General features: G+C 39.6%; 3 protein-coding genes across 9 annotated transcripts in view; 2 read left to right on the plus strand and 1 right to left on the minus strand.

The window, feature by feature from the left end:
• The window catches only part of VCL (vinculin), a 106,677-nt gene extending 103,657 nt beyond the window's left edge, over window positions 1-3,020 (plus strand). For both annotated transcript variants that reach the window (XM_037055960.1, XM_037055959.1), the window contains one exon: window positions 975-3,020. In XM_037055960.1, the coding sequence (XP_036911855.1) occupies window positions 975-1,121 (147 nt within the window). In that variant the 3' untranslated portion in view covers window positions 1,122-3,020. The remainder of the gene's footprint in view (window positions 1-974) is intronic.
• A 2,490-nt stretch (window positions 3,021-5,510) lies between these two features.
• Window positions 5,511-23,379, minus strand: AP3M1 (adaptor related protein complex 3 subunit mu 1). Of its 5 annotated transcripts, XM_037055962.1 has the most exons (10): window positions 23,065-23,360; window positions 16,460-16,538; window positions 14,246-14,521; window positions 13,381-13,552; window positions 11,263-11,400; window positions 10,233-10,318; window positions 9,456-9,589; window positions 8,384-8,591; window positions 7,014-7,158; window positions 5,511-6,543 (listed from the first exon to the last, which is right to left on the minus strand). In XM_037055962.1, the coding sequence occupies exons 3-10, from the start codon at window positions 14,516-14,518 to the stop codon at window positions 6,443-6,445; spliced, it is 1,257 nt and encodes a 418-aa protein (XP_036911857.1). In that variant the 5' UTR covers window positions 14,519-14,521; window positions 16,460-16,538; window positions 23,065-23,360; the 3' UTR covers window positions 5,511-6,442. The 5 variants fall into 5 exon arrangements, with proteins under 5 accessions (XP_036911857.1, XP_036911856.1, XP_036911861.1 ...); XM_037055961.1 differs by lacking the exon at window positions 16,460-16,538 and having other exon boundaries at window positions 23,065-23,379; XM_037055966.1 differs by lacking the exon at window positions 16,460-16,538 and having other exon boundaries at window positions 23,113-23,360.
• Window positions 23,380-23,566: 187 nt separating this feature from the next.
• The window catches only part of ADK (adenosine kinase), a 594,334-nt gene continuing 593,751 nt past the window's right edge, over window positions 23,567-24,149 (plus strand). For both annotated transcript variants that reach the window (XM_037055967.1, XM_037055969.1), the window contains exon 1: window positions 23,567-23,689. In XM_037055967.1, the coding sequence (XP_036911862.1) occupies window positions 23,628-23,689 (62 nt within the window). In that variant the 5' untranslated portion in view covers window positions 23,567-23,627. The remainder of the gene's footprint in view (window positions 23,690-24,149) is intronic.

Genomic DNA, 24,149 nt, shown 5'->3' on the forward strand with positions numbered 1-24,149 from the left:
AAGTCAGAGGTTTTGATCCTCATTCTGACTATCGTGTGAGTGTGGTTGGCAAGTCTCTGAACTTATCCAGGCCTTAGTGCCAACTTTCAGGAATTCTAGCCCATAGTCTTGCCTCTCTGAGCCCATGAACCCTGTGAAATTGCATGCAGAAATTTTGCACAGGTGAGTATTTTTCACTATATTGTAGGTTCTGTGGCTCAAAAATAGTTAAGAATTAAAAAAGCAAAAAAAGAATTACTGGGCCAATGGAGTGATAAGTTCTCTGACTTGTTACGGGAGAGTACTTGTGTGGTCCCAGTCCCGTGACTTTGTGTGTTTAGAAGATTTACTTCACTAGATGTTCATGGATTTGTAAGGTAGTTGGTTTGTTCATTTAATTATTTTTTCATTCATTAATTAAACATTTATGAAATACCTCTTATGTGCCAGGCACTGTTCTAGCACAGAAGTGCAACTGTGAACACAACCAACACAGATCTCTGCCTTCTTGGGACCTAACTTTTAGATAAAACAACTGAGGTAAAACATGTAGTGCATCAGTTAGTGATAATGGGTTCTGTGGAGGAAAACGAAGAAAGGATTGGAGGGTGAGGAGTGTTGAGAGTTGAGAAGGTGGTTTAAAATGAAGTGAGCAGGGAAAGCCTCACCCGGGCGACAGATGAGTGAAGACCCGAGGAAGCTGAAGGGTGAGCTGGGGGAGACCTGGAAGAAGAGCATTTCAGGTAGAGGGGACAGCAAGAGCCAGAGCCAGCCGCTTTCTAAAGATCAGGAAAGAGTATCCACTAGAGGCCTTTTGGGGATACAGTATACAATCAGTGATGGGCCAGTTTGGGTTTCTTTGGTGACTGAGCTCAACCACCAGTGATGTGACAAGGGCGGGGCGGGTACCAGGTGCAGGGAAGGGAAACTGCTGGTTTGGGAGGCAGGGCTGCTGGTCAGGAACTGAGTAATGGAGAGCTCCTCTTTCCTTGCAGGCTACAGAGATGCTGGTTCACAATGCCCAGAACCTCATGCAGTCTGTGAAGGAGACTGTCCGAGAAGCAGAAGCAGCTTCGATCAAAATCCGAACAGATGCTGGATTTACACTGCGCTGGGTTAGAAAGACTCCCTGGTACCAGTAGGCACCTGATGGAACCTGGCTGGCACAGAAGCCCCTGCTAAACAGAATGAAAGTTATTGAGTTCCAGGAGCCACCCAGAATTGCTGGGGGTTTGAAAGCCACATCCTGGCTGGATATAACAGAAAGGAATGGGGCCTCTTCACATTAGGAAACATTTATACTCTTACCATGAACACTCTGAAAGTGTCTATTCTCAAACACAGTTATGCTCCTGCACAGTCTCCAAATAGGCAGACTGGGTTTCTAGCCCATGGACTTCACATAAGCTCAGAATCCGAGTGAACACTAGCCAGACACCCTGCTCTGTCCTGGTTCCCTAGGGGACAGGTCCCTCTCTGCGTCCTTCTCTCCCCCACTGCTCCCCGCTCTCCCCACCAGGCTCCTAAGACACAGGGCCCAGGCAAGTCAGTTAAGGAATCACTGTGCCTCCAAAACTTGTTTTGAGCTGTCCATGTTGCTGCTGACCATGCCTGTCTTCCCTGGCCCTGCTACCTGGGATCTTTTCAGAAGTGAGCTTCGCTGCTGTAGGGGAAGTTGGCCTCTGGGGAGACCTAGTTTGTGCATCCTAGATTCACACCCTCCCCCTCCCCCACAGCTTAATCCGTTTCCTACCGTGTAAAATCCAATGACAGAATCACATGGTTCTGTCTTTACTGTGTCCCTGAGCAACATCTGTGCGAGGGAAACTTCTCGTCCCATATCCTGCCTCAGCCTGCCAAGGCAGCCATCCCACGAACACACTGTGTGTCTTGGTGCTCTCTGTCCCTGGAGAGGCAGAGTTGCCTGGGTGTGGCCTTGCCCTTTGGCTCAGCAGGGTCATTCCCAGGAGATTCATGCTTTGTCACTGCCTGCAGAGGTCTGTGCTGAGGCCTTATCATTCATTCTTAACTCTTATTCTTTCTGAGCTGAAATGCTGCATTTACTTTTTAACCAAATCATGTCTCCTATCCTGGTTTTTATATTCTTGCCCCACACCCTTCCTAAACAAGATTTTAAAAGATATGTGTTTGTTCATTTGTAATTTTGAAAGGTCCTGTGTATCCTTTTGAAATTCAGTCCTAAGAATTGGTGCTTGCCCTGCACTAGTGTTTAATGGAAAGACAGCCCTGTCTGCAGGACACTCTCTACCCAGGGACAGTGGTCCTGTGGACTGGAATGCTGGCACTGTTGGGGATGAATCAACGGGAATAGGCCTCAGTAATTCCTACCTCCCTCAACAACACACAACCCTCCCTCCCTAGTTCTACTTTAATTATCACCACAAGTTTCCTATTAGCAAAATGAGAGAGAAGAGTTTCTCCTTTTTTGCACTCATCACTGCTCTCTAAGCATTCCCCAGCACACGGAACTGTATTTCTTCCCAAAGCCAGAACTGGATGAGTAAAAGCGTAAGGACCCTTGCCCAAATGTCCTTCCTTCCCACCTCTAACGTGTGTTTGATCCCAACATGAAATGTGTAAAACTTGTCTTAAGTTGGTACTGTACACTCAGGCTTCCTTTATTTTCTTTTAACTGATGATTTTCAAGGCCCTCAGCATATCTGTATAGTTGCTTACCTGATATAAATGAAATATTAATGCCTTTAAAGTATGAATCTATGCCAAAGATCACCTTTTGTTTTACTAAAGATCGAGGAAATAAGAAAAATCATGTTTGCTCTTCAAGTTCTTCCAGTGTTTTGAGGCACCGGCTTACACTTCATGCTGATGTGCTTTCTCTGATATCAGTGCCCAAGACCCAGTGAAGCAAATTAAAAAAAAAATCCCTGAATGATGAATAGCGACATCACCACTAACAAACTACATTTATAAGCTAGGATTTATTATATGCAAGTATTTTCTGCCTCTTCTTTTGTTCTGTTTAAAATAATAAAGTGCATTTGTATAAATAATGCCTTAAATGATGGGTATATTATTTTAGCAGAAACTTTTAGATCAGGTTTCTCCTTTGTTTTAAAAAATTGCCAATGAAACTAATCCTCCAGATCTGGAAACCAGCTCTTTATTTAATCCAAAGTTGTACCAGTAGAAACCAGCGCTGTGCTTATGTGACAAAGATCTGTGTAATAAAGGATAATTTTGGGAATTACATGCCAGACAGTGGAAAAGTGACGAAGGTTAACAGGAGAGCAGCCAAGTGACTTGGATTATCCTCTGGTTGAAGTAGTTTGTCATCATTTTAGATGGTTCTAGCTGTTCACAGAGACTGTTGCTATCCCCGAAGAAGCTGAAGCTGTAACATGTGCGGGTCTGTTTGTTATGTTCCAAATCCCAGTACAGAACAAGAGGGCTTCAGGGTTCTACCAGGGCTATGAGGCATATTCTGTTGTTGGAAGCACTAAGAGACCAGGAGCAAATTCTTGGAGTACGGCTGGGACATCACTGTTTTTGCCTGATTTTCTAGGTGTGGGAGGGGTAAACACCATGAAAAGACTATATATAGTTAGTGTTGCTTTAACTTAGAAAAGTTACCAAGTAGGGAGCCAGAGTCCAGCCTGCTTGAGTTAAAGGGAAATGTCCAAAGTGACTGAATTAGTTCAGCAATATGTGAGCAGTATTCATGGTCTCATTTTTGCAGTTCACCCTGTGTTCACTGGTGCTGCCTTTCCTGCTGTGTTAGATTTGTCACTGTCTCAAATCAGATAACTCTGAGGACAATATGACAAACATCTTCCAAGGGCTCTTCTCTAGCACCACTTAAGGAATAAACCATCACATGAAGTCCCTTTCAATAAAATGATGGTGACTTCCATATGCAGAAAATAAGCATCTACTTCACTTGCTCTTGAGATACACTCCTTTAAGAATTCAGAAAACAGGGCTATCCTGGGATTAGCTAGAATTCTGTGCTTGAAAAATATTCTAATACTCCAAAGTATTAATGATCTTTGTTACTAGTAAGTGGTGGTAGGGAGAGGAAGCTTTGATCAGTGTGTGGCCAAAAGGGTGATGGTTAGAGGATGTATACATGACTGTTAACATATGGAGGTCCAGACAGGAGCACTCGGAAGTCCTTGGTAGCAACCTCACAGCTTGTACGATAACACAGAACAAAATCTGATCACGTTGTGCTTGCTCTGCCACAGGCATGCCTATTTGAGAACGCTCAATCACCAGTCATGCTAAAAAATCAACTTGTTGCTTTCATTTTTTTTTATTGACAGTATAGCCAGAGCTAGAGAAAGGATTTAGTGGGTTTAATCAAATCAATAAATAATTTAATTGTAAAAGGAAATAGTATACTTGAAAGTTTTAGCAGAAATTGCCAGAGGCATGGGACTCTTGGCATATAATCTGCTTGTATATAAAACTGAAGATTGCACAGAAAGAAGATTGGACAGTCTGGGCACAGATGCTGATTAGGGATTCGGCAGAAAGAAAAGCAAATGTACTGACTGTTCTTTTGTAAAACATTAACAATAAAAAGCAGTTGAATCGAGTAACCAACCTTAAGCAAAGGGAATAAATATTTGGCAACATCTTGATTTTAGATGCGAGCTCATACTGGTTACCCTAGAAATTTCAAAGTTGCAAAAAGTAACCTTTCCTATTAGATGAAAGGCAGGCAGGGTGCCCTGGGCAGGCACAGGCCAGAATGCTGCTGTATATTGGGCTCCCTATACCAGCACCAACCACTAGTTCTTGACAGCAGAATGGGTGGAGTGAGAAGCCTATCTTTAACATAGGGGGAAGGGAGTTAAAAGCTGAGAAGAATGAAAAGAATGGAGTCATAAGGAGAAGAAACCTAAGAGCATAAATAAGACAAGAAGGAAACATGAACAAGCACTTGTATCTTAACTTTTAGCTTTTTCCTCATTCTTCATGTCCAATAAGACTAAATAACAGGGCCAGAACTTCTCAGCCAATGAAGCTGAGTGAAATACAACTAAACTGACAACGAACCAGGATGACCACACGGTTTCATCAATGTTACTGAGCCATTTGTTCCTGGCTCACAACAATGTACACTTCTGCATACCTTGTCAGTACAGTAGAGACATTTAAGTACTCCAGTGACAATTACAACAACAATTTTAGGGGAGGAATCTATTGAGTATAGTTTTGAGAAGCACACAATATGGAAAGGGAGTTCCTCTTGAAGACAAAGGATATAGGCAAATTCAAGCCCTTCAGAGTAACAATGTATAGATGCAGGAAACAGTACGGTGATTCCAGAGGGAAAGGAGGGTGGGGGAGATACAAGAGGGTAGAGGGGTAAATGGTGATGGACACATAGACAACATACACATGATGTGTTACAGAATTGTACACCCGAAACCTACATAATTTTATTAAACAATGTCACCCCAATAAATTCAATTTAAAAAGTAAAAAAAAAAACCCCAACAAAAAAGATAAAAGATGATAGTGAGGCAGGCATATTTTCTTCCTTTTGCTGAACTATACAGCATGAGGCCTTTAGGCTATCTATGGTTTAATTGGTGTTGGATAAGCTTTATAAAATATGGAGATGGCAAAGGTTCACTTATGTTAGTATTTTAATTTATTTAAAATCTCAAACAGCTGTGCTTGCAATAACTTCCTAAAAGTGGTAGTGTTCCTTTCTATTACCTTAATAAAGCATTTGCCCCTTTGATACAAATGATTTTTCCTGTGCTAACAGCCGAACCAATGGTGCAAAACTGAGATGGTACTTATTGCAGCAAGGTCCCTGTAAATCAAAATCTGAACTTTACATAAAAATCTTATTTATAAAAAATACTATACCGAGTACAGTAAGAATGGAGCATGGAGCAGCAGCGCTCCCTGCCAGGGCCATGTGGAAGTGGCTTTTGCTACAGTGCTTGCTTAATGGCACATGTGAAAAGCTAAATAAGGCAAACACTTGAAGAGGCAGTTTTCTTGTAAACTTCTTGGGGTGGAGGAATTTCCTGTTGGGACAGATGCTGATTTGGGATGGCTAAGATCAGGTGTGATATTTGGCTGCACTTGACACATCACATCAGAGATTAAGACAGCTGCTGGCTGAGATCAAGTCACTTGTTTTAGAGATTATGACTGTAACCTTCTGTCTTGGCTGTTACAATGTGCAACCTCCAGCTGGTGCCCACCCTGTGGAGGAAATCACCTCCAAAATCTTCTAATTGAAAAGATACAAAATAAGCTAAGTTATTCAAAAGTTCCCTTAGCTTAAAGCGCCTTAAGAACCCTACATCGATTACTAAGCAACTTTGTTAGCGGTGTGTAGCTCCAAACAAACGCCTTAACTAGAATGACTATAAGTATTCCCACCCACTTGGTACCTAATAGTAATAAACTATAACACTTAGAAAACAAACAGATCTCGAGAAATTTTGGCCTCTTATGTCCTCACTTGGAATTTTCCAGCTTTTGTGACATATTTGACTCCTTTAAATGGCTTATATTTCTCCCCATACATGTCCAAGCGGTTTACTTTTAAGCCTGTGTCAAAAAGAATAGGCAAGGAAAGGAATATATTATTATCCTGGTCACGCCAACCAATGCAATGTTTGTTTAACACAGCACTACACAGTAAATCTGACCTTAACCAGTGTCCCTTACACCACTTGGAAACACTGTCCCTTCTAGCATTCACAAATTATAGCATTTGTGGGGTATGATTTTAGTTCGGATTTTCTTGTGGGCAAGGGATGTCTTAAGGGTAATTACACCTTCTGAATGAATGACTCCTCTGGGGTTTGAATCAGCGTTGGGGTGAAGGGAAGCTGTGTGAAATAGGTACTTTCTAAAATCCCTGTACCTGAGAGGCCGGCCCCACAGCAGGGTGAAGGCCAAACTGGAGCTGTTGCTCTTTCTACAGAGGGAATATTAGCTTTCTAAGCTCCACGTATTCAATAGCTGACCTCAGAAAGACTCTATTGCCCTATAACAGAAGTCAAGTTTATCCTCACCTGAAATAGCAAGCTGCTGGATCTTGAACTGTATGTTGAGGCTCGGATTCTCCTCTGGCTTGGGTGCTCCGGACTGTAAATTTACGAGTCCTTTAAGACTTGGAAGCTTTTGTGGAGTAATTTTTCCCACATCCCATGTCAGTACCTTAAAAAGATACGAAAAAGAAAAAACAACCTGAACCATCTAATAAAATGTTCAAAGATAAGGTTAAAAGAGACATCATAAACTTTTGTACAAAATAAAGCAGTGTCTTAGAAACAAGAAACCTGGGATCTTCACTGAGTTGACCACTAATCAGTTCTGTGGCTTTGAATGGAGAGTCAGTAGAAAACCAGTATTAGTTGAACATTTACTTTTGGATATAGTTATAGCACTGTGCTGGCACTACCAGAGAAGCTCGTGAGGTAGACTTTGCCTTCTTTTCTTTACAAATGAGGAAATTAAGGCTCAGCTACTTAGTGACAAGGCTGAAATTTGGACCTAAGGCTATGGATTCAAATGTTTTCTCCACTATTGCACCTTCACTGTTTTTGTCTGAGCCTCAGTTTATTTTTCTGTAAAATGAGAAGACTGACCTAAATTGGCATGTTTAAACTTTTAGCTATGGCACCCTTTGTTCAAGTGAAATCTTTGGTACGGAACTCGATAAAAGATGAGAAAGTGAGGCTGGGGTGGAGGGCCAGGGGTCTGAAGCCCCCCTTCACTTCTCAATCCTGTGTGGTCTTTGGGGAGGTTCTTTGAATCCTCAGGTCTGGATTAGATGATTTTTTAACATTCTATGATTTTATTTAAAAGTATGTCTTTTCATTTACAAGGCAGCTCAATGACTCTGCTGATGAAAAGAATATTTTTGACCCAAGGAGTAGGCTGAGAGAAAATAATCTTTCATAGTTTCTCTGAAAACCTTCTGCTAGAGGCACATGTATATGGTGAGGAAGCTGCTTTCCTAGCCAACACCCCCTTTGGAAAAGTATAAAACAATGCTTTTAAATAAAAAAGGAAGAGAAAGATCTTAATGATTAATTTCTACAGAAGATTTAACAATAGACCATAATGTCTCCTTATATCTACACAGTTTTTTTATTAATTCTTCCTCATCAGAGAAGGAGTGAGTCCTGCATTATCAATGGAGGAGCAAAGGTGTACATACCCTGAAAGGAGACAGAATGAGTCTCTTTTCTCCTCTGCAGCAGGTGCAGTAATCCCTTCGCAGCCAATGGCAAAAACACAGCTCAGTTATGCCCTCTAGGATTTGTTAGGGACCTCAGTTTTAACCAAGACACTGAAACCTTCCCTCAACCCCTTGCCCCAAATCACAAAATAAAGACTGCAGACACATGTGCTCACTCTTGATTTGAGTTGGCTATACCTTGGTCACTGGATCAAATGTATAGCTGCCTTGTGTTGGTGTCAGGTTCATATTCAGCACAACTTTTGGCATGTGAACTGTCACTGTGATTCCTTCAATAGTTTTCCCCATATTCTGTTTTGGTCCAATTGTAATATCAAATCTGCCACAAGAACTGTTCTCCTTAAAGCTGATGCTATGTTTCACATACACAGGTATTGCCACTAGACTAAAAAGATAAAGACACAAAAGCACAAACATAATTACTGATATGAGACAGCTCAGGAGGTGACCTCGAAACCTCATTCCAGAGTATCCTACCCTGCCTCTTGGTTCACCATAGAGCCCTATCACCCTAGAAGTACAAGTTCTGCATGTGCACTGGGAGTGCACATGAGGGGTGGGGGCATGGTGAGTCTACCACTAGGAGTAATGACACTTCTGAGAAGTAAGTATGCAAATCAAGATAGAAATCTGAAGCTTAACTATAAACAATTGTGCCAAATAGCCCCTGTTTAAATAAATGAATTAAGATCTGTACACAGATAATTGAAAATTATGCAAACTAAATAAAGCAGTTCTTACATGGTGACAAGAAACAATTAGAGTCTCTGCTTTCAAGTCCTGTCCTGATGATACCTAAATAACTTAGGATATTTTCAAGGAATGAACCAGCTACAACCCATAACACTAAATCATTCATTTAAACCTCAGTGCAGAGAAGAGTGACTTGAAGCCAGTTAGTTGGGGAATGTCCTGGGGGGCTACAGGTAGGTTTGTGTCCTTCGGTCAGCCATGAAGTCTATAGATCATAGTAGAATTATGGACCAGGTTCATTGTTTTGCTCAAGTTTATAGTACCAAATGCTTGCTCTCGGGTACATATTTTACTTGAGTCTCATTTACTCTATTAGATTCAAGGTACATTGATTAGACACATATTTTCACCAGTTCTTCTTGGGGCTCCTGGTGAACCATGGCTAGAGGCAGCAATGATGAATTCAAGCACTCAACTGTCAGAATGAAACAGAAAAGTCGGTTCTACCCAGTGCATTGATATATGATGGCAGTATCTGGTTGCTGCATCAACATACTTTTGTGAGCTGACACGATATGATATGAGTCGGAAATTTCCATCTGGAGGAATAAAGGACAAAACTCTTTCAGATTCCCAACGTTTGAACCGGATGCAGGGGTGGAAGCTGACATCATCTAGAAGCCTTGGGTTCTGCGAGGAAAACAAAACACAGCCATATTCATACAGCATAATACACACAGCAACTCTACTTAGATATTACGAGAAATCAGTATGCTCCCTAAAAGTAAAGTGGTCATGTAAGAGTCTGTTATTATGACCACATCATAAGCATAGATTAAATGCTTTCAAGTTATAGCAAATATTTTATATATATTATTTCACTTGAATTTTGATAACAAGTAGAAAATGAAAGTAGTAGCATTTCCATTTCATAGATGAAAAATCTGAGGTTCAAAGAACTCAAGGTCAGGACAAATTAGTGGCAGTGAGAGAATCACAACTCAGTTCTCTTGATTGTACTTAGTAGTGTGTCATGCTGACTCTAAAATGATGCAAAAGATCAGTGCCCTCAGTCAAACTAACACTGCAGATTTGCAGAAGCCACCCAGCCACTGATGCTGCTTCTACCACACCTAGGCAAAGACCTGTCTCAACCTTTCCATAAAGGCTATGCTTACCATGTAAGCTAATCTCTTGCTAAGCTGTGCTAGGAATATTCCTGAAATACTCTTTTGCAATCTAAGATACCAAAGTATCTCAGTATTTATCTTCTCATGTAGTACTTCATGTGCATCAAGGCATGTAAGAAGCTACATGACAGAACAAAACCTACCATGAAAGAAAGGGAAAGGTCAGGCATTCCGGATAACTTAATGCAAGCGTCAATGACCCCCTGAATTTCTGCAAAGACTGTAGATCCTAAAGAAAGAAAAAGGACGATAGTATCACTGGAATCTGCGTCTTTACTAGAGCTATCACTGTATCTGAAGTAATGGAGACACCTCCTGGGTGTCAGACCTACTGAAGCTTTGCACATCTATTAACAGGTCAGTGGACAGAGATCCATTACACTCAGCTTCTTCACTGAGTGCCATGGCCTGTGTACTGAACCCAGGGTGGAATATGATAATTCTAAAGAAACCCTAACCAGTTTATATCTCTATAGAGTCAACCTAGTAAGACTGCTGGATATGAAGTTAAAAATATCTTTAACTGAATTTTAAAATAAGGCAAATTTCTCATGAAATGGACTAAGCTACCTGTTAACTTTTAAGAAACAGCCATTATTCTGTAATAATATAGCTATTATTCTGTACAGTGGAATTTTAATAATGAAAAGGGCACTCACTGAAGAAAAGATACTGGCTATAATCAATAACTCACACCAACTATGTTACCTTGGGTAGGTTACTGAACCCTTCTGAACTTCAGTTTCTTTATGTATAAAATGTGAGGATTGGACTAGAAAGTTTACAAACTTTTTTAATGATTCCAGTAGAGTACTGTTGTTCTGACTGGGGTCTATACTTGAAGTACTGCACAGAAAGCAGTAGCAGTACCACTCTGTGTGGTAGGTATACAATAAATGTTAGAATAAATAGATGGCAAGAGGGAGAGGTGTACAGGGTAATAATTGGCGAAATGTAAGACAACATAAGATCTGATTTACAAAGATTTGGCTGATCTCAACTAGTGATTGTGAAAATTACATACAATGCCTGGGAAAAATCAACAGATTTTTAAACCATTACAAAGCTAATGCCTTTCCACTGACACCACACTGTCAAGGGATTTCAATTTTCCATTCAGCTTATGTCAGCCAAACTGGTTTTTCCCAAATAAGACCACATGCACACAGTTACCTGATTTATCTATAATTGCATCTATTTCTTCAACGACATCAAAATAGGCTTCATTATTTGTGTACTTTACCCCCGCCCGGCGCCATGGGATGTTGGATAGCTGCCCAGTGGGGAGTGTGTCCCCAACGTTACTACTGCCTAGAAACGGAAAAAGGAGAAAGCAAAGCTAATGCATAAAATGGTCATCAGAAAAACTATTAACTGAAAAAATAAGTGAATGCTTTAGCTGCTTCTTTAATGTTTGGGCCTTTCTTCATTTAAGTTGTGGATGCTTTCCAGAATCGTTGGGAGACATATCCATACTGACATGGTCAAATTTCTAGAAGACAGAAATAGGCCATGTGGTTCTCTATCTGCCAAACCAGGTTAAATTCATTTACTTATCTTTGGCTTCCTGTGTGTTAACAGTAACCTAACCTAATTCCAGTGGCTCAACAATAGAATCTCATCCTGCTGCCACTGATGAAAAAAGAGGCTGGTTGTTTCAAAACCTTCTGCCGATAAAATGCCTCCACTGAGAATACAGAGTGATAACTAGGTCCTTTGGTATTCTAGCTTAGATTCTACATGAGATGCTGCCAAGCAGGCCTCAGTGGAGTAACTGGAACGAAGAACATACTCTGGACTTTTTCCATTTTAAGGTCACACACTGATCTGGCTACAATGTGGCTACCATTCGGTATCTGGTAAATTTCCTGGTAAATTGACATAGGTCTGAAAATAAATCAGTTGTCCTAAACATATATTCTTGAACTATGAAATAGTTAACATTTTGGTCAATTTACAATTCAAAAGTAGTATGTGCTTAACCATAACAACACCTTTTCAGTGTGACTATACCACCTATAAAGTGTGAAATTGATTTTGAAAATCTTACACTGTTATTTATGTATTTTAATTTTTTTCCAACCTCCCATCTTTTTCCAGTGTAAGTTTTAGGAAAAAGCACAGACACTCCATCTCATCTTCCTTGAACTTTTCCTGACACTCAGTCTTGTACCAAGGATAAATAAAAGCTATGGAATGATCATTTTTCACCTTTTTTTTTTTTTTTAGATCAGTACACTTGGAGAGGCATTCACAGTGGTGGATGGTATAGCTGGAATGGCATATAACATTTCATTGAAATCTTTCTCTAGAAGGCCTAATATTTTCAAAAGAATATTATCACCTGGTGTACCCAATTTCTAGTTCAACTGAAGAGTTAAACCAAAACTGGAAGCTTATATCACAAGTACAAGGCCCACAATGCATGAGTTCTCTCAACTAGACTAATTTCCTATCTCTTTTTTTTTTTTAAAGAGGAATTTTATTTTTTTAAAAAAAGATTTTATTTATTTATTTATTTTTAGAGGGGAAGTAGAAAGGGAGAGAAACATCAATGTATGGTTGCCTTTTGTGCTTCCCCTGCTGGTAGTAGGCCTGCAAGGAACCGGCCTGCAACCCAGGTATGTGCCCTGACTGGGAATCGAACCGCGATCGCCTGGTTCGCAAGCCCGCGCTCAATCCTCTGAGCTACGCCAGCCAGGGCCTCCTATCTCTTTTTTTAATACATCTCTTGCATGTAGAAAACAAAGACTTAGAGGAGACAGTATGTACTCTGTGGTGGACAGCCTTAAATTTTCTATACTCTAGTAATTTCAGGGTAGCAGCATAATGCCAGTTTCACAATACTATTTATTTTTTTCTCAGTTTTACTGAGTTATAATTGACACATAACATTGTATAAGTTTAAGGTATACAATATAGTGATTTATGTTTCTATTGCAAAATGATTACCACAATAAGTTTAGTTAACACCCATCATGATACTGGCTACTTTAGGATTAACTGGGATCGTTTATTCAGTCTTATTATTTAGTGTTAAATAATAGTAACAATGTTATTGTGGTCTTGTAGAGAAACCTATAAAAAGAGTAATTATCAAAAAGTTCTTTATTATTTAAGACCTAGCCTCTTTCCATGAAAAGAAATATACATCCATTTTTAAATTATCACTAACTTTAATTGTGGCCAAACTGGACTATGTTAAGAATCTGCCAGATAATAAGAAATGGTGTTGAGTTGTTCACAAAGTTTTAGCCACTCAATTCCTAATAAAGTATGTTTTCTCCTTACCTGTAATAGAGTTGACGACAGAGCGTAGAATTGTTGGTGGTTTAATCAGTTCTTTCAAAATGTTAGATTCAGTAGCCAGTGGAAATCCATTGTCTAACATTTCTTCCAAGAGCTCATACACTATGACCACATTGTCCTTAATTGCAGCCTCTGAACACTCACCAAAGTAGTCCTAACAAAATGTATATAACGTTGCACAATGGAAAGAATAAAGAAAGGCTTGATAAATACTTTTTGTTCTGAAGGCTAAACTTACAGTTGCATATCAATGAATGTAAAACACAGGGAAAAAACCCTCAATAATTTTATACACTATCCCTTAACATTTTCTTTATTTTTTTAGATTGAATTGAATTCCTACTACATATTACGCCAGAAAATACACTGAAACATTAATGAACTATAAACTTCCTTTGTTCTGATTGGGTACCCTAAAACACACAGATTAGTTTTAAGTTATTTGGCACATTATCAAAACAAGAGAAAATAATAAAATGTGAATACTAGAAGACTTCATGACCAATACAAATCTTGGGACCATTCAGAGAACTGTATGTGGAAAGCACTGTTTAGTAATGACACCATCTGTGTCATTATCATTTGTGATAAATGTAAAAAAATAAGGCTTCAGTGCCCATGAGATTGCTCTTTTTCCTGAAACAGTGAATGAAGCAGCTTTGTGTGCAGTAGCTACATATGTGCGCCCTACATAAAGGGGTTTATGAACTTAACGCTTACTTGAAAAGAAGAGAGATATACAGCAGGACAGACAACACATTAAAACCTGGGTACTTGAAAATATAATGTGTTCCTCCTCCAACTAACTTGGGTAATTTAAGTTCAAAAGATTGGATGAACAACCAACCTGAAATGTGTCAGCAACTCGATGTAGGAACTCAATTACAAAGAGAGGTGGCACTTCAGTCTGTATGACAGACACAAAGAAGAGCTTATCCCTGTAGATACTGATGAGGTAGTGGTGAGGTGTTGAAATGACAGGCGGTACATTTTCAACATCAGCAGCTTTCTCTTGAGCTTCAAAGAAATAATCACAGACAGACTGGCTCACAACACTCTTCCAGTGCTTCTCTAGAAATATGTCGCCGGAACAATTTATGAGAAATAGACTGTGGATCATTTTCTGGGAGGAAAAAAGTTTAAATTTAGTATACATCAAAAGTATCCTTGTATCATCCTGACACCAAAACCAGAAAAGGCAATATAGGCAAATACAGACCATTATCATTTAAGAATATACAAAGAAAATTTCTGAACAAAATACTAGCAGCTGAATCCAGCAATATCCCTGACCATGTGGGATTTATACCAAGAATGCACAGTTGGTTCAACATAATGAAAATTAATATAATATGTAGTATTCACAAAATAAAAGATAAAAATATAATAATTTCAAAAGGTACAGAAAATCATTTGGCAAAATCCAACACTCTTTTATGATAAAAACACTTAACAAAGTAGGACTAGAAAGAAACTTGCTCAACTTCATAAAAAGCATCTATAAAATTCCAGAGCTAACATTGTATTTAATGGTTAAAGATCAAGAGCTTTTCCCTTAGTATCAAGAACAAACAATAATGTTCACTCTTACCACTTCTAATCAACATTGTACTATGGGTTCTAGCCAGGGCAATTAAGCAAGAAAATGAAACAAAGGCAATGGGAAAAGAAGTAAAACTAACACACACACACACACACACACAATTAGAGCTAATAAGTGAGTTCAGCAAGGTTATAAGATACAAAATTAATATTAAAAATCACTTGTGCTGCTATATATCAGCAATGAATAATCTAAAAATAAAATTGAGGAAATTCTGTAAGAGCAACAAAGAGATCAAAATATTTAGTAGTAACAGCACTGGCTGGTGTAGCTCAGTGGATTGAGCATGGGCCTGCGAACCACAGGACTGTGGTTCGATTCCCAGTCAGGGCATATGCCTGGGTTTTAGGCCAGTTCCCGGCAGGGGATGCATGAGAGGCAACCATATGTTGATATTTCTCTCTCTCTCCTTCCCTTCCCCTCTAAAGATATATCAATAAAAATTTTTTAAAAAGTTTAAAAAATATTTAGGATTAAATTTAACAAAAGAAGTGCAAGGCTTGTACACTGAATATTCTACAACATTGTTGAAAGAAATTAAAAAGACCTAAACAATGGAAAGATATTTCACATTTATGGACTGTAATGTAATATAACAATAGCATCTTAACAAAGATGGCAATACTCCCCAAACTAATCTACAGATTCAATGCAATCCTTATTAAAATGCCTGCCTTTTTTGTGGGAACTGACAGGCTGATCCTAACATTCATAAGGAAATGAAAGAGACCAAGAAGAGCTAAAACAATCTTTAAAAAGAAGAACAAATTTGGAGGATTCATATTTCCTGATTTCAAAACTTACTATAAATGTACTATGTGGTACCGGCACAAATAGAGATTAATCTGAAATTAACCCTTACATATATGGTAAACTAATTGTTGACAGCAGTGCCAAAGACGTTCACTGGGAGAGAGAATAGTCTTTTCAGCAAATGATGCTGTGACAACTCGACTTCCATATGCGAAGAATGAAGCTGGACTTCTACCTCACAATATATAAAAATTAACACAAAATGTATCAAAGGCCTAAATATAATAAGTAAAACTATAAAATTTTTCAAAAAAACCATATGCATAAGTCTTCATGACTCTGATAAGACAATGTTTCTCAGATATGACAACAAAATCACAAGAAACAACAGAAAAAACATAACCTGGACTTATGACTGAGAAATTCTACTGCTAGGTATACATCAAGATGTAAACATGTCCACCCATGTTTTCTAGCAGCATTATTCCTAAGAGCCAAATGTTTGTCAACTGATGAATAGATAAATAATAAATAGACAAACAATAGAATATTATTCAACTGTAAAAAGGAATGAAATGCTAATATGTTTGAAAACATCATACTGAGGGGAAGAAGCCAAACAGAAAAGCTCCCTTATTGTATGAACACATTTATACGAAGTGTCTAGAATAGGCAAATCCATAGAGATTGAAAGTAGATTAGTACCTGCCAGGGGCTGGGTAGAGGGGAGGAACAGGGAGTTACTGGTCATGGGCTTGGCATTTCTTTTTTAAGGTGATAAAATCTGCTGGATACAGAGATGATAGTTATACTACTTGGTGAATATACTAAAAACTACAAAATTATACACTTTAAAATGGTGAACCTTATGGTATATGAATTATATCTTAATTTTAAAAAAGTATTCTTAATACCTTGTGACACATAAACCCATTACCAGTTGGATTAAACAGAGATGTATACAAATGTGTACCAAAAACATACATTTTTAATAGTGAAAACCTGCAACAAGTCAAATGCTTATCAATAGTACAAAGGAAAAATAAACTGTAGTGTATTATAAAATGAAATAATAGCAATGAAATAAAACTATTGATATATGAAACAAATACGGTAAAACTCTACAACACTGAGTAACAGACACAAAATAATACACACAGTGTAGTTTTATTTATATGAAGTTCTAGAATAGGTAAAACTAATCTATGTTTGAAAAATCAAATGGTTTATTTTATGGAGCAAAGTGAGGGTAGTAACTGAGAAGAGCCTAGGGTGGTTTTCTAAGATGCTGGTAATGTTTTATTTCTTGATCTAGATGGTTACAAGTTGTGATCATTTTGTGATAATTCAAAAATTCACAAAATTTGGACTTTATGATATGAGTTGTATACTTTTCTGAGGGTTAGTTATGCTTCAGATAAAAAAGTCCATATGGAAATATGAAGGACGCTGAGAAAAGTTCAATTACCTTAACTTTTTCCTTTCTTTTACATGGATAACATCAATATCAGGTGTTTAGTATAGTGGTCCATTCATTTAAAATTATAGTACTGTATGATAAATGTAGTCTAAGAAAAGAGAATTTGAAAATTATGAAGATAGTTTCTACACATGAAGATAAATTTCAAAGAGAAAAGTAAGACTTTCCATAAATGAATTCATTCAGTTTTGTTTATAGAGAAAAAATGAGAACTTGACTAGTTCTCTTTAGAGGAAGTCATTTATTTTATGGGAGCAGCTGACATTTAAAGACCATCTGGTGACGATTTTCCTATTTGGCCTATGTTCAATAGTTACCAAGTAAATAATACTAATTATTAAGGTGTGTTTTAGTAATTACTATATTAATAAAGTTATGAATACTGTTAATAGATTAGAGTTCCTGTTTATTAGAAATAATAAAATGTTTCTTTGTTCAAAGCCATCTCTGTTAGCCAATCATCATGAGTTGGCAGCAATAAACTATGATACCTCAGGCTTTGGACCTATTAAACTTTTTCAGATTAGTGTCTGAAACCTGGTAAAAAAGAAGAAAATTTTACGCTTTGAGACAGTATGGATGGGCCTGGAAAACATTATGCTAAGTGAAATAAGCCAGTCAGAGAAAGATGAATATCATATGATCTCACTCATACATGGAATCTAATGAACAAACTGAACTAATAAGGAAAACAGAGACAGACTCATAGATAGAGAGCAGGATGACAGCTAAGGAGGGGAGGCTGGGGGGTGGAGGGATTGAGCAAAAAGGAAAAAGGACACATGGACAACAGTGTGGTGATTATGGGGGAAAAGGAGGTATAAGGGGTCTAAATGGTAATGAAAAAAATACAATAAAATTAATAAAAAATGGTATCTAAAACCTGTACTACTTTATCTTGTCAGATGTTTTGTTTAGTAGGTTAGCTTTGGGTCAGCCTTTTATTTCTATTTGGGTTTAAAATATTGCCACTGGAACACAGAAACTTGTATCAACCTAATGACTTTAACTGACTTTATAACTTCTGCTGATACTTTTTTCCTAGATGAAACAGGATATCCAGCAATAAGATCTGCAACTAAATCTGTATTATGATACCTTTTCTTAAAATAAAATCATCTGAAATACAATGTGGTTTAAAGCAGAACACTGTAGTAAACTCAATGAGACCCAGATCTGCGCACTTCAGATGAGGTGCAGTGATAGACATGTCCTCTATCTGTGCTGTCCCATATAGTTGCCACTAATTACATGTGGCTCTTGAACACCTGAAATGTGGCTAATGCAACCGATGCACTGGTTTCAATTTTAATTAATTTAAATTATATGTAGTTAGTGGTTAGTATGTTGAACTGGGAAGCAAATGTGCTGTTGGAGCTCATAACTAAGAGGAAGAGTTAAAGGGGATATTTCTTGTTTAGTTAGAAGCCAAAATGTGTTCTAATAAATTATTTAGAGCAGGAATTATATTTAAAAGAGGTGGCATATGCTCCCTTCTTTGACCATTCAACTTATAGAATAATAGTTCCCACATTATCTGTGGTATTCCACTGCCACAATACACCCTAAAAGAGCTACTTTTCTTGAAACAAGAGACTTCATAGTTTCTTTATTTTTAGAAGCCAGATTCCGACTTAGCTTTTTAAGCTGGTGAAAAATTCTTTCCAGGAAAAGTTTCCACCAAAGTTGTTTTCATTGGCAGCAGTTAAGGTCTCAGAAGACTACAGTAAGTTAAACTGGCCATCTGGATTTATTGTTGTTATCTTTAGCGCTGAGATGAAAGCATAACAGTTGTAGCTTTCATCAGTGCTTAACTTTAAAACCCATCTTAAACTTCTATTACAGGAAAAGAGAGCTCATTTCTTCTATTCATATTATGACCAAGGGCCTAATGCATGTAACAAATAAATACCACATGCAGCCTATTTCTTTAGCTACTTAACCTTTAGTAGCTACAATTACTTTATTATTTTAATAAACTTACTGGGAAAGCTACACACTCATCACCACCACAACTATCTTTTTGTTCTTAGTGACTTTTGAGTCAGAAAACAGAATTCTGATGGGAACTCCTTTGTAGGTGACTGTCCCCTTATTTCTTGCTGCTTCTAGGATTCTCTCCTTCATTTTAATCTTGGCTAATGTAATGATGATGTGCCTTGGTGTGTTCCTTCTTGGGTCCAACTTCTTTGGGACTCTCTGAGCTTCCTGGATTTCCTTTGCCAGACTGGGGAAGTTCTCCTTTATTATTTGTTCAAATAAGTTTTCCACTCTTGGCTGTTTCTTTTCCCTTTCTAGTACCCCCATAATTCAGATGTTGGAACTTTAAAGATGTCCTGGAGGTTCCTAAGCCTCTCCTCATTTTTTTGAATTCTTGTTTCTTCATTCTTTTCTGGTTGGATGTTTTGTTCTTCCTTCTGGTCCATTCCATTGATTTGAGTCCCAGTTTCCTTTCCATCACTATTGGTTTCCTGTGCATTTCCCTTCATTTCAATTAGTTTAGCTTTCATATATTCCTCTAATTTGTGACTATAATCAACCAGTTCTGTGAGCATCCTGATCACCAGTGTTTTGAACTGTGCATCTGAGAGGTTAGCTATTTCCTGGTCGCTTAGAGTTATCGTCTCTGTCAGCGGACTTCTCAAGAGACCTTACAGGCAAGAACGGGCTGGAAAGAAATATTCCAAGTCATGAAATCCAAAGACCTACATCCAAGATTGCTTTATCCAGCAAAGCTTTCATTTAGAATGGAAGGACAGATAAAGTGCCTCTCAGATAAGGTCAAGTTCAAGGAGTTCATTATCACCAAGCCCTTATTATATGAAATGTTAAAGGGACTTAGCTAAGAAAAAGAAGATAAAAAGATGAACAGTGAAAGGACAGCAAACTCACAGTTATTAACAATCACACCTAAAACAAAAGCAAACCAAGAGGACAGCTAGATCAGGAGCGGAACCACAGAAATGAAGAACACATGGAGGGTTAGCAACAGGGGAGTGGGAGGAGGAGAAGGGGGGAGAAGGTACAGAAAGTAGCATAGACAGTAGGTAAAAAATAGATAGGGGGAGGGCAAGAATAGTAGGGGAAATATAGAATCTAAAGAACTTCAGACATGTGATCATAAACTAAAGGGGGGAATGGTGAGGGAGGGGGTGTGCTGGGTGGAGGGGAATGAAGGGGGGAATAGAACAACTGTAATGGTATAATCAATAAAATATGACAAGAAAAGGAAAAAAAAGAAAACAGAATTCTCCCAGTTACTTTATTTTTTTTAGATTTTATTTATTTATCTTTAGAGGGGACAGGAAGGAGAGAAAGAGAGAAATATCAATGTATGGTTGCCTCTTGTGAGTCCCCCGCTGGGAACTGGCCTGCAACCCAGGCATGTGCCCTGACTGGGAATCGACCCGCAATCATGCGGTTCGAAGGCCCGTGCTCAATCCACTGAGCTATACCAGCCAGGGCTCTCCCAGTTACTTTAAAGACACTTTTATTCATTCATCGTTAGAGGGGGGAGGGAAGGAAAGGAGAGAGGGAGAGAAACATCAATATATGGTTGTCTCTCATGCATTCTCGGCTGGGAACTGGCCTGCAACCCAGGCAATGTGCCCTGACTGGGAATCCAACTGTGATCCATTGGTTCGCAGGCCCTCGCTCATTCCACTGGCTACACTAGCCAGGGTGGAGTATTAAACGTTTTAAATGGTACAACTAGTTCAAGCTAAAAGAAGTTAAAATGTGTTTATTTAACGGTGTTCCTCAACTTTCTTTTCATTATTACCTGCTAGAGGTGCCTTTTCAGACTTTTCTTCTAGCATACCCCTTCCCTAGAAAATCTCAATACCATGGAATATATGTGTATCTCTCTAAGTACTGTAAATGTATCTGTGCTTTATACATAAAGCATTTGATTTTATTTTGCTTTACAAGAGGCAATTGTTGTCTCTACTGAGAATATATGATTTTAACACACAGAGGACATTGATGATTTTACTAAAACCAGTTTCAGTGATAGTTCAATGGAATGCTGGAAACTAGATATACAGCAGTGGGCTGAGAAGCAAATGGCAAGAAGTGGGGAAAATAGAGATAAGGACAGTAGATGATACATTCAAGAACTCTGGCTGTGAAGGAAATAAAAAGAGAGGAAAATAAATGGGTGAAATTTATAAAGTTAATGAAGAATATTTTTAAATGTTCCAAAAATGTTTGAGCAGAGGGTGAAAGGCTGATGTTATTCAGAGAATACTGAAAAAAAAAAGAAAAGAAAAGAAGATGATCCTGGAAGCAGGAGAGGATGGATGGTATTGTTCAACCAGGTGAAAGGATTTGTTTTACATTAGGAGAAGGGATACTTTTTCCTCTTTAAACAAATGGGAAGACAGTTTGATTATTTGGTTGCAGGAAGATGATGGCTTTTATTTTCTCTGTGTAATAGGTAGGAAGGTAATTTGTAGATGGAGAGAGAATTCCTCTTCTTTACAAATACCATTTGATACCCTCGAGTTAAGATACTACTGACCAACTAAAAAGTATCTAGTCTGCAGGGAACTCCAGTAGAATATTTAGAAACACTGTAAAATCCTAAGATTCAATATGAAAAGTTAGTCTTATTGCAAAGAGTTTTCCCACTAAAGATATGTAAGTTTTGAGCAATTCTTCATTCACCTCATTTCTTCATTGTTTCTATGCTTTCAAATGAAAGTGTCCTTTCTTTCCAAAACTAATCCTTCCACTTGTAATTGTGAATCTTGCTTTCTGCGCCAAAACATAGTGTGTCTTGTATTCCTAAAAACAAACAAACCTCATACTTTTTAGGAACCTTGCCATCCTCAATAATATTTTGCTTCATGCTCCAAATGAAGAAGGATTAAGTTTACACTTGCTGTCTCTCCTTTCGGTAACTGAATTTGCTAAAGCAGTTCTGTCAAATGGCCCAATGACTTCCTAATTATCAAACCCAACAACCTATTCTCCGACTCCAATTTACTACTTTGACCCTTGCAGCATTTCATGTCCCTGATAACATTCCCCCAACAAAACCCTACTATACGAAACTTCTGTTTTGGTTCTCACCTTGAAAGTTTCCTTCTCGTTCAATTCCCATGCTTTTTTCTTTTTATCTTTCTACCGTCTTCACCTACACCCCTATTTCAGACTCGGTGTATCCTAAGTTCCACAAAATTCCTCCTCATGTGAGGGCTCCTAATTTTACAGTGGCACCACCTTCTTAAGAGTCTCATGCTGTAGCGACTGAGCTAGCCGGGTGCGCCTGGACCACCTTTTTAATCATGTAGGTTATACGCTTCGACTTCAGGTTCAATCCAAATCTACCAAGTCCAACTAGCTACGCTGCTCATCACTTTTCCATACTCACTGCCACCTCCTCAATTTGAATTCCTGTCATCTTTCTTCCGAACTGCAACACCCTTCTCACTGTATTCCCCACATCAGGCTCATCCAGGCGCCACCCTCTAATATAACAGGATGTGCGCTCAGGTCAGTCAAGGGTTTTGTTCTCCAAAGAAGAAGCCCGGCGCTGAGGTCCAAGTCTCCGGTACTCCAGCTCACTGTGGGTGACAAGACCTTCTTTTCGTGCCAGAGAACGGAGAGGGACCCCAATGAGCTCGAACCTCTCCGGTCTGAGAACACAGGGCTGCAGGTGCACCGCTCCCTTCCGGCCCCACTGTCAAGAAAGCCCAGAAGGCCTGGAGGGAGGCACAGTCCCGACCTACAGCACGGGAGACGATCCCGCAGTCCAGGATACTCAGCCTACTCCCCAGTTTTCGAGCTGTCCCCAGACCGCAGACTCCCCGCCCCTCACACTCACCCCGACACCTGGGCCTGTCAGTGATTCGGCGCCGGGTCCTCTCGCAACTGAGACGGAGACAGCGGAGAAGACAGTGAGGACCCCGCAGTTGGAGTGCCCTGTAGATTGCCAGACTAACAGCTTAAAAGAAACCAACTAGGTCTACCGATTTGGAAAGATTAAATAAGCTGGAAGACGTTGAAAGAGACGAAATACATCTTTTTTAGGTTTAGGATCCAAATCTTTTAGATCACTGAGAATTTAAATGAATGAGGCTGTTTCTCATTATCTGGACTCAGGCGCTCAACCATAGCCTAAAGCAATCCTCGAGTTGGGGGGAGGAGATATCCCTATATTGAGAGGCGGGGTCAGAAAGGGGCTGTGTTTTGGCCAATGGGTGGACCTGAGAGGTACAGCCAATGAATGTGGTGGGAGAGGCATGAACTGGAAGGAGTCGGGCAGTGTGCAGATTCGTAAATACGGAGGCGGAACACGAGGCGGAGGCGGAGGCGGAGGCGGGGGCGGGGCCAGAAAGCCGAAGGGGTGGGGCGCACGCTGAATCCTAAGGTGGTGGGAGCGCGAAGATGGCGGCCGCTGAGGAGCCAAAACCCAAGAAACCTAAGGTTGAGGCGCCGCGAGCGCTGAGGTGAGCGCTACCTTGCATAGGGTGGAGGGTGACGGCGCATGTCTCTAGCCAGTGTCTTTCTGTGATTGCACTGTCCTGGCGCTGAGTAGTGACCTTGCTGCCGGCGTGAGGCCCACACGCATGTCCCTGTCTTCAGAGAGCCGGCCACGTGGCTGTGACCTCTCGCTGGTGCCCGCCCAGTTTGGCGGAGTCGCCTTCTCACCGAAGCAGTTCCGGCCGCCCTTGGCCAATGAGAGCGCCAGCCGAGTGGGGGCGGGGCGAGCCGGTGGCAGGCGGGCTGGGGGCGCCACGCGGGAGTCCTCCGCTGGGCTGGTGATACTCAGGAGGACCAAATTCAGCCAAAGCCGCAGGCAGCAAGCTCCAGTTTCCTGAGGGTAACCAGGAGGAGGCTCAGCAACTGCTCTGCCCTGGGGCGAAGACAGAATTCCTGGGGATTTTTCGTAAAGTGTCGCAGAAGGGC

The sequence above is a fragment of the Sturnira hondurensis genome, unplaced genomic scaffold (genome assembly GCF_014824575.4).
Source record: "Sturnira hondurensis isolate 20B ecotype Veracruz unplaced genomic scaffold, ASM1482457v3 Scaffold0008761, whole genome shotgun sequence".
In the NCBI taxonomy this organism is placed as follows: domain Eukaryota; kingdom Metazoa; phylum Chordata; class Mammalia; order Chiroptera; family Phyllostomidae; genus Sturnira; species Sturnira hondurensis.

Coding starts and splice junctions, on each gene's coding strand:
- AP3M1 (XM_037055961.1), bottom strand. CDS start 14,518: ATGATCCACAGTCTATTTCTCATAAATTGTTCCGGCGACATATTTCTA. Junction 13,553..14,245: donor GAGTTGCTGACACATTTCAG/GTTGGTTGTTCA, acceptor ACATTTTGTTAG/GACTACTTTGGTGAGTGTTC. Junction 11,401..13,380: donor TGTCGTCAACTCTATTACAG/GTAAGGAGAAAA, acceptor TTCCGTTTCTAG/GCAGTAGTAACGTTGGGGAC.